General features: G+C 29.8%; 1 protein-coding gene and 1 non-coding gene across 2 annotated transcripts; both read right to left on the bottom strand.

Annotated features, from left to right (window-relative positions):
* Positions 1 to 2,678: 2,678 nt before the first annotated feature.
* On the bottom strand, positions 2,679 to 4,367 carry LOC131180907 (putative UDP-rhamnose:rhamnosyltransferase 1). The gene has a single exon (XM_058149118.1). It carries the CDS (start codon positions 4,281 to 4,283, stop codon positions 2,892 to 2,894), a length of 1,392 nt encoding a protein of 463 aa, XP_058005101.1. The 5' UTR covers positions 4,284 to 4,367; the 3' UTR covers positions 2,679 to 2,891.
* A 4,672-nt stretch (positions 4,368 to 9,039) lies between these two features.
* On the bottom strand, positions 9,040 to 9,147 carry LOC131169776 (small nucleolar RNA R71). The gene has a single exon (XR_009140683.1). It is a non-coding gene; the product is annotated as a small nucleolar RNA R71 (small nucleolar RNA).
* Positions 9,148 to 10,208: the final 1,061 nt, after the last annotated feature.

Genomic DNA, 10,208 nt, shown 5'->3' on the forward strand with positions numbered 1-10,208 from the left:
ATTTCTCTCTTATTTAATTTAATTTGAATAAATTTTTATATGTTATAATAATAAATTTTTAATTAATTTATGGTGTAATTAATTAAAATGCATATTTAATTCATTTATATAAATTAATAGTAATTTTCATAAATATTTCGTTTGAAATGTAATAAAAGTACTTTATTAAAAAAATCATTTAAATTTCATAAAATTTCTATATTTTATCTCATATTTTATATAAATTGAAATTTATATTTTATAAATTACAAAAAATATATTAGATTAACGAGAAAATAATATAATTTTAAAAATATGTAAATATAATATTTTTTTGTTATTAATATAATAAAAAAGATTAAATTACTAATAATGAATTGAATTATTTAACTTTAATAATAATAAAAATATATAACATTATTATTAATTAAAAATAACATTCAATTATATTATTTTTTAAAAATATTATATGTAAGTGTAAATATTTTTTATTAATTTGATATGTTTTTTATAAAATAATTTTTTGACAAAAATAGTTATCACTTAATATAAATTTATATTATAAAATAAATACATTTCATAAAAATTAAAGTTTTAAAATATCACCATTTTCTATTAATATAATAAATATTAAAATTATATATTATTTTTTAAAAGACAAATTCCATAATTTTAATATTATAACTTTATTTTTTTTAATAATCTTTACTTGTAGCTAAATTTTTTATGCAATTATATTTATAATTTATCTTTAAAATTCTACTTTTATATAAAAATATAGTTAAAAGATAATTTATACTTAAAAATATAAATATTTAATTAAATTTAAAAATAATTTTGTTAAAAATTAATGATAATAAAATACAAATAATCAAAATATTAGTTATAATTACATTAAATATATAATTATAATGAAATAAAATATTTAAAAGTTTAAGAAATATTAAATAAGAAATTTATAAAAAAATTTAATAATTAAATATATTTAAATAAATAAATTTTGAGAATGATAACTAATAATTTTTAAAAAAATAATAAAAAATAGTACAAATAAAAAAAGATTTGAGAAATTTGAGAGGAAACGAATATATTTAATGAAAGTAGAGCATTTGTTGTGTATCACATATCTCACATGATATATTATACATAAATAAATAAATGAAAATTATTTAAATAAAAATTAATTTATAATTAAATATTATTTAATTAAAAAATATAACAAAAGCATTCAAATACAATTTTTATAACAGTAAAATATTTTCTGTTTACTTGGCTATCTCAATTAAAACATGATAATTATAATAAAAATTAATTAATATTAAGAAAGTGAAATAAAAAAATATTAAATTGTTAACTTAAAAAATAATACATACTAATTATGAATAAGTAAAATCTATATATTTTATTTTTATAACTTTTTATATAAATCATACTTTTTGTCTCTTAAATTTTTTGACAAAGATTTTATAATAAAAATAATAAAAAATATACAATATAATAAAAATATTTATTAAATATATGAAATAATTTAAAATTTATTAAATCATACGATAGTTGATTATAAGATCACAAAAGACTAACAAATAAAAACTATTTAAATAAAAAAATTAATTTATAATTAAATATTATTTAATTGAAAAAAAGATAACAAAAGCATTTAAATTCAATTTTTATAGTAGTAAATTATTTTCTATCTACTTGGCCATTTCAGTTAAATAGCTATAAGTTGACCATAAAAATAATAATAGTAATAAGTATTAATTAATATTAGGAAAGTGAAATAAAAATAATGTTAAATTATTGAAATAAAAAATAATACATATTAATCATAAATAAGTCAAATCTCTATATTTTATTTTTATAACTTTTTATGTAGACCATACTTTTTATCTCTCAAATTTTTTAGTAAAAATTTCATAATAAAAATAATATAAAATATGACGATGTAACAAAAATATTTATTAAAAATATGAAATAATTTAATGTTGACTTATTATTATTATTATTATTATTATTATTATTATTATTATTATTATTATAGATGGTAACATATGGCAAATAATATTTTTGTATAGATAATTTATAAAAAAATAATATAAATAATTTTTAAATATTACATTTAGTCATAAAATGTCTTAATTTTTAAAAATCAAATTTTAAAAAAAATAATAACTTAAATCATAAATATTAAGGTAATATTGTAAATAATAATAATAATTAAAAGAAAAATAAAAAATTAAATAATAATTAGTATTTATAAAATAATATAAATAATTTTTATATATTACATTTAATTACAAAATATTTAATGCTCTACTAAAATCATAAATGCTTATTTATTATTATTATTTTTTTCTTTTTAAGTGAGAAAAATGCAGCATGGTTCCTTTCCATTATCCTTCGCAATGAATAACTAATGCGCTAAATTGATTTTTATTTACTCTTACATAATTTTTTTAGAAATCTAAATGAAATTAATTTTCATCAACCTCTAATTTCTATTAATAAAATATATATGCATATTAAATATCAAGAAAATATTTTACTGTATTTTTTTGAATCTAAGATCAACTTAGTTATTATAAACTGTAGATTATATTTATACAAACAAACCTTTGTCATTCATAGTTTCATCAATCATAATCTAGCAGACGACAATTAGCATTTACACTATCTTTTTTTTTTTTTTGGATATGGAGTAAACTTTTATTAAGAAGAGGCAGGAACTAAATTTCAGAAAATATAGATACAAGATCAGCAGAAACAACAATAGCAACAGAACCTTAAACAACAAACGCTAAACATAAAATCTGCCCCTGCGCTACCCCAACAAACAATCCAAACATACTTATACAATTAATGAGCCAATTAATGGTGCATACATTTGTAAATAATATGTCGAGTTACCGCCTTCAAGCAACTCGGTGATTTTGCATAAACTCAACAAAATGGTCTACGTATCGATCGTGCATATCTTTATCTGCAATTAATTTCTTCATTTCCTTTGCTTTGTCTCTATAGCCTCTTCCTTCCTTTTCAACCATAATCAACCTCAGCGACTCAGCCACCGATTCCCTCCTTAAAGATCCATCTTTCTCATCTTTTGTTATCTCTATACCCACCATCTTCTCTCCAAAAAATCTTGCAATTAGCCCTTGGTCTATAGAGATTGGCATCATAATCAAAGGGAGTTCAAAGTAAAATGCCTCTATAATTGAAGCATAACCACAGTGAGTCAAAAATCCTCCCACCGATTCATGACCCATAATTTTGAGTTGGGGTACCCAACTCGTCCACACCGTTCCACGTCCCTTGACTCGCTCCTCAAACCCAACTGGCAACTTGACCGAGTTTTCTCGCTTTCTAAGAGCCCAAAAGAATGGCAACCCTGATAACTCCAACCCAAGTGCCAATTCGTGTAGTTCGGGTTGACTCAGTTTCGACTCGCTTCCAAATGCTATGTAAACCACAGAACCTTTATTTTGCTTGTCTAGCCATTCTTTGATTGTAAGCCACATATCATCTTGGTCACTGCTGCCAACAAAATCTGCAGGCGGCAATAAACCTATTGGAACCACAGGCTTGCAGTGAAGCTCCCCAACAAGCCTGGAAAAGTTACTTTCTAGCTCATTGCAGTTCCTTATAGCTATGACATTACAACCTCCAACTACCGAACCTAAACGAAACACATCGGAGAAACCCGAATTGTTTACCTCTATGTGATCACCGAAAGCTCGCTTTGCCTCATGGAGCCCAAATGCGATCTTGGAAGGAAAAGGGATCCACTCAGGAGGCACAGTGAAATCCTCTGGTCGAGTCCGTGGATCCTCACCGTTAATCATGGCTGACGTTGATGATCCAAAGAAAGATAGAGTCCATGCACCGTACATACTGAAGAAGACACCGGAGATCCCAAGATTGGCCAAAATGGGAGGTAACCAGTACGGAGCAAAGTCGTAGATGATCCAATCTGGAGTAGAAGTTTGGAAAAACTGATGCAGAGGGCCTTGGAGGCCGTCAAAGGCAATCTTGAGGTATGGAGTTTTGTGGGAAGGTATATCAGTGGTGGCCTCTGCATTCTGTGGCAGATGTTCAACTGTGGGTAAAGGGAGGCTCACTAAATTGATAAGAGGTGCTAGATTTGGAGGAATTTTTGGTAAACGTTGGATGTTTCTAGGTGTGGAGATAAAGGAGATTTTATGACCCCTTTGAGCTATGAGCTTGGCCAGCTCAAAGAATGGGATCATATGACCAAATGCTAGCCACGGAAACAGAGCAACATGCAGCTTTTTAGCTTCACTCATGTTGAATTGCTGGGTCTTGCTGTTCCAGTGAATTCTTTTGTAGATCAGTCCAATTAAGTTTCTAAATAAATTACAGTAAATGTGGTCTCGAATCTCGATTGCATTATTATATATAAATATATGGCATCGAATCTCCGTTGCATTATCATAAAAAAATCTTTTTTTATGGTTAGATAAAATTTGAATAAATATTAAAATATTTTAATATTATATTTCAGTGGAGAAAGAGCATTCTAAGGAAGGAATTAAACGAGAGTGAAGTAAGGAAAGCTCATATACGAAGTTTGTGCACAATAATTGTTTATTTTTTTATTTTCTACTTAAAATTTATTTAAACATGTATTATGAGTAATTTATGTTTATTATAGCTTTGAGAAATGTGGTGTTGCCTATTTTGTAAATAGAAATTTAGAATGAAAATTTATTAGTGTTTTGTATGAAATATTTGAACACTATGATTTTAAATTTGGTTTTAAATTCACACTTGGCATGGCAATATGACTATGTTCCTCCTCCATTGGCAATATCACTATGTTCCTCCTCCATTAATGGGGTTGATATTGGTTATATTCCTCCCTCTCTGGCTTGCCAGTTTGAGGTTGAGATTGGATGAGTACTCATATAGCTAGCTAGTCACCTCCCTCATTGATTTTGATTAATGGGGTTGAGATTGCTTTGTCGTGGTGTGCAACACGATATTGATAGAAAATTTTGTGTCATGACCTAAGTTATGTATTGATTGACAACACTGTGATTTATAAATTATTTTGATAAAATGATATTGTAAAAGTTTATATCAATTTCATGAAGTGTGATTGTGAAAGGATTTAAAAATATATTTATCAATGTATGCTTTTTATGTTCAGCTATTTTAAAATTTTATTGTGCACCACTGAGTGTTTGCTCAGCGATGGATTTTTATTGCTGTCGCAGATAAGAGAAAGGACAAAGTAACAGAGTGAGCTGCTCTGGTGACAGGAAAGCACCGTTTGAGGATTTTTGCATGGGTATATTATTTAAACAATTTTAATTTAGTTTGATGTAAATATTTTTGTTTATATGTATCTTTTTTACTAGTTGAGCAGTTGTATAGTATAATTGTAATGATATTATTTTTGTTTTATTTTCCGTAAGATTAAGACTTTTGCGTTTATATTGGATACATTAAATAAAATTAATGTTTATTTTAAATTGTGTTGAATTGAGAATTGATGGATATTGAAAATGTATTGAGATTGTGTTGGATTGAGGAGTATTGAAGTTGAGAATGAAAAATTTGTATTGAAAGTGCTTTCTTTTCATGTTTTAAAGAACTATTTTCTCAAAATACAGCTGGTACTCTGCCGAAATTTTTATAAAATTTGCAGAAAATCAAATTTATCAAAATATTTGCTTATGACATAAACTCCAACTAAAGGCTGTTTAATAATGTTTTAACATCACTTTTCACTTTAAAATGAATTGAATTTATTTAAAATTCCTTTTAGTGTATTTAATGAGTTATCGGTAGGCGAAGTTCGATAATTTATTAGATATTCTACATGATCATGTTGTGCCTTACGGAGGGATAAGGTGTGACAGTTATGCTTCACAGTTCCCCTAATTCCAACACTTAAAATAGTTCGGCTTTCCTAACAAATCGAGTCATCTCAACCAACAGCAACAATAAAAAATCAAAAGAAAATAAATTGTGGTATGGCCATTGCAATAAGCCATATCATACAAAAGAGATGTGCTGGGAAATCCATGGAAAGCTAGCAAATTGGAAACCATGAAGTTAGCAAAAGTCAGCATATGCAGCACAGTCTTCCATAGAAATCCAAAGAACCAACTCTTCCATGTCATTCTCAACTGAACAATTAGAAGTATTGAGGAACCTATTGAAGCCATCTCAACCATTCAAAGACTCTGAAGTCAGTCAATCCACTTCTGTGGCAACTATTGCTCAGCGAGGTAATATCCAAGCTTTTCTTGTCTCTAAAAATGATAATTGCGAGGCATGAATTATTGATACTGGTGCCTCAGACCATATGACCGATTCTTTAGAAATTTTGATGCAATATAAAAAATGTAATGGTAACATTAATGTTATAGTGGCTGATGGAAAAAACTCTCCCGTTGCTGGTATGGGAAGGGTATCATACAGTGACTTAGAGTTACATTCAGTCCTTTATGTACCTGGTTTACAATATAATCTCATATGTGTTAGTAGAATCACTAAAGATCTAAATTGTTCATTAACCTTCTTTCCTACCCATTGTGAATTTCAGGATCTATCTTCGGGGAAGATGATTGGCAATGCTGAGGAATGAAATGGTCTTTATTACTTCACCGGTTCTCCTTTGAAGTCTAGTATTCATGAAATATTTTCCATGTCCACCATGTCCAATTCTGATGTCATCTTATGGCACTGATGCATACATTTTGCATAGTCATTTAGGTCTAATTTCATAGCTATTTTATTTTATTATTAGTCATTTTTAGCTAATTTCATTAGTTATTTAGTTAGTTTTTCATAATTGTCAATTTTGGATTAATTTGTAATTTTTACTTTGTTTTGTAGGAAAAATGGTGTTTTTGAAGGACTGAAGAGAAATTTTGCCATTGAGGAGTGACTTCTACAGCCAAAGATGTCAAAAACAAGTTTTCAAGCTGAAATATGCATTAACCAAATTGTGCATAACTTGCCGCATAAGCTATGCAGATCTGCATAAGGAGGAAAATCATTGTTCCAATACCTGCGGAATGGTGCATAAGGAGAGTGCATGGCTTATGCAGATTCACGCCTCCCTTATGCAATCTCACGGAATTGTGCATAACCTATGCACCAAGTCATGCAGTTTCGCATAAGTGAACCAGAACCAGCCGAAAACTGCATAAGGGACTGCATAACTTATGCAGTCCACTTATGCAGTTCCACAAAGGTTTTATTAATGAACTGACAGAAGATTCCCTCAGAAAATTCCTCCTAAAACACACCATTTTAGGGCTCCATGTCAGAAAATGCTATAAATAGCCTTATTTCCCATTTTAGGGGGAAGGAAGAAGAGAAGCAGAAAAAAAGGAAAGGAGGAGGAACAAAAGGGCAGCTGAAGAGTCACAAATCTCTCCCACACCATTTCCAATCAGATTTGGAGATTTCTTTCCTTTCTTACATTTTTTCTACATTTCTAGTGTTTAGTTTCTTGTTTCCTAGCTTAGATTAAAGCTTTATTTCCATACAAACTAAGGATATCTTGTAAACATTATGGATAGTGAGTAGTTTTCCTTTGATTCTGGAGTAAGGGTTGTAATATTTGAGATATTTTGTAGATTTTGATTGGGTAATCCATATTTTGTGGTCTTAATGAGTTTTATTTATTTCTTGTGTGCTTAATGACATGCTTAGTGTAGGATCCCATTAAGTGATGTTCAAATCCATGGTTGAGGCATCGAAAGGAGAAGGCCCTGTGATAGATAATCAAGGAATTGGACTTAATTAACTTAGACCTAGAAATAGGCTAAGGATTAAGAGGATTCACAGATTAATTAAAGAACCTAATGGGTCTTAATTAACTCTAACTCCACGAAAGTAGGATTAGATTGATTAAGGCACTCTTTGTCCCACTCGAAAGGGTATTCAAAGGATTTAAGAATTAATCTCCTTAAAACCCGTAAATTCCACGAGATTGGATAACCAATTTAAAAATCCCAAAATAGCTCGAATATGAAATCCCGAACTTCGGAATCGCCTTTTTATAATTGTTAATTTCTAATCAAATTTAATTGCTTGCCATTTTAAATTTTGCCATATTTCACTTGCTTATTTTAAATTGATATTGATATATTGTTGGATAGATTATTAATTTTGCATATATAGATTTCATACTCCAATACCCATCAATTTATTGCTTTAATTTCAAAATTAGTCCAATTTAGTCAACTTTTATATCAAAAATTCAATCATTAACACAACTCTTCGTGGGAACGATATCTTTTCTATATTACTTGTACGACCCGTGCACTTGCGGTTGGGCCACATCAAGTTTTTGGCGCCGTTGCCGGGGAGTTGTCTGTTTAAGATTGAATTCTTGATTATTTTAGTTGTTTATAGTTTTATCTTTGTTATCTTTTCATTTTGTGTTTGTTTGTTCTTTTTCAGGTACTTTTAATCTTTTATGAGAAGAGCTAGAAGTACAAGTGACACATCCTTATTGCTCAACCCTGAAATTGAGAAGTTTTGTAAAGCCAACAAGAAAGAAACCAGAAAAAGAAAAGAAGCTTTGAGAGCAGCTAAAATTGAACAAGAAATGGCTGAAGAAAGAGTTGGAATCGGTGGTGATAATGTTGAAAATGATCGAAACAATGAAAATGCAGCTCATGGTGAAGAAGTTGTAAATGCTAATGTGCCTAAGGGAAGTATGATGGATCACGCATTTCCTCATTTTGATGATTTAAGAGAGAGTATAGCAAGACCAAGAATTGATGCAAACAGTTATAAGATGGATTTTGGAGTACTACAAATGATTCAGAATTCTCAATTCGGAGGTCATCTTTCAGAAAATCCTCATACTCATCTTAAGAAGTTTGTTATGATCTGTGACATGCAAAAACAACATGGAGTATCTGATGATGCAGCAAGATTGAAGCTATTCCCATTCTCTTTGAAAGATAGAGCATTGGATTGGCTTGATTCTTTACCTCACAACTCCATCACAAATTGGGAGCAACTCACTGATGCATTTCTTGCACAATACTTTCCACCTGGAAAAACTCAAGAGTTGAGGAATCAAATGATTGCTTTTAGACCAAGAGAAGATGAGACTCTTTATGAGTCATGGATGAGATGGAAGGAATTGGAGAGACAATGTCCACATCATGCCATTCCTAAATGGATGATAAACCAGAATTTTTACACAAATGTCACTCCTGCTATCAGAGGAATCATTGATGCTCAAACTGGAGGGGAATTCATCATTAAGCATGAAGATGAAGCTTATGAGTTATTAGAGAAAATAGCAAAGAACAGTCATCCATGGAGTAGTCTAAGAGGGTCAACTCCAACTCAAAAAAGGCAAGTTGCTGGAATGTATGAGCTTGATCCATTCAACATGATCAATGCCAAATTTGATGCACTCACTAATGTCCTTGCTAAGAAAATGGAGGATTTAAGTATGCTAGTCAGTTCATCATCATGTTCTGGAAGTTCTCAACAAGTTACTTATGCAGAAGGAACAATGAGCAGTGAAGTAGATTATCCTTCATATGCTTGGAGGAATCATCCCAATTTTTCATGGGAGAATCAGCAAAATCAAGTTTCAACTCAGAACTTTCCACCACAACAACAAGGGCATCAATACCAACAACCTAGGCAACAACCACCTAGTTTTCAGCAAAAGAATGCAAATCCTGCACCTTTACCAAGACAGTAAGAACAAAGTTTCACCACCGAGGCTTTATTACAACAAATTCTTGCTAATCAAACTAAGCGTGATGAAGAGTTGAGAGAGATGAAAGCAAGGCTGGAACAAATGCAAACACACAATAGGATGCTGGAAAATCAGATTGCACAACAAGCATGCTCATCAAGTACCAATTCTATGGGGAAACTTCCTAGTCAAACAGAAAATCCAAGGGAGCAATGTCATGCCATCACACTGAGGAGTGGTAAAATAGTGCATAATGAGAAGAGTGAAAAAGTTGAAAAGAGAGAAAATGAGGAAGATTTTGAGGGAGATGAAAAACAAAAAAGTGAAAAAGGGAGTGCAAGAAAAGGTAAAGAGGAGGTTGGAGAGAAAGAAGAGAAATATATACCTCCAGAGCCTTACAAGCCACAGCTTCCCTTTCCACAGAGATTTCAAAAAGCCAAGCTTGATAAGCAATTTGGGAAGTTCTTAGAGGTTTTGAAGAAGCTATATATAAATGTGCCTTTTATCGATGCTCTTT

This window comes from Hevea brasiliensis, chromosome 1 (assembly GCF_030052815.1).
Source record: "Hevea brasiliensis isolate MT/VB/25A 57/8 chromosome 1, ASM3005281v1, whole genome shotgun sequence".
Taxonomy (NCBI): Eukaryota; Viridiplantae; Streptophyta; class Magnoliopsida; order Malpighiales; family Euphorbiaceae; genus Hevea; species Hevea brasiliensis.

What these genes read in the sequence shown, in the direction of transcription:
- LOC131180907 (XM_058149118.1), bottom strand. Translation starts at nt 4,283, where the DNA reads ATGAGTGAAGCTAAAAAGCTGCATGTTGCTCTGTTTCCGTGGCTAGCA.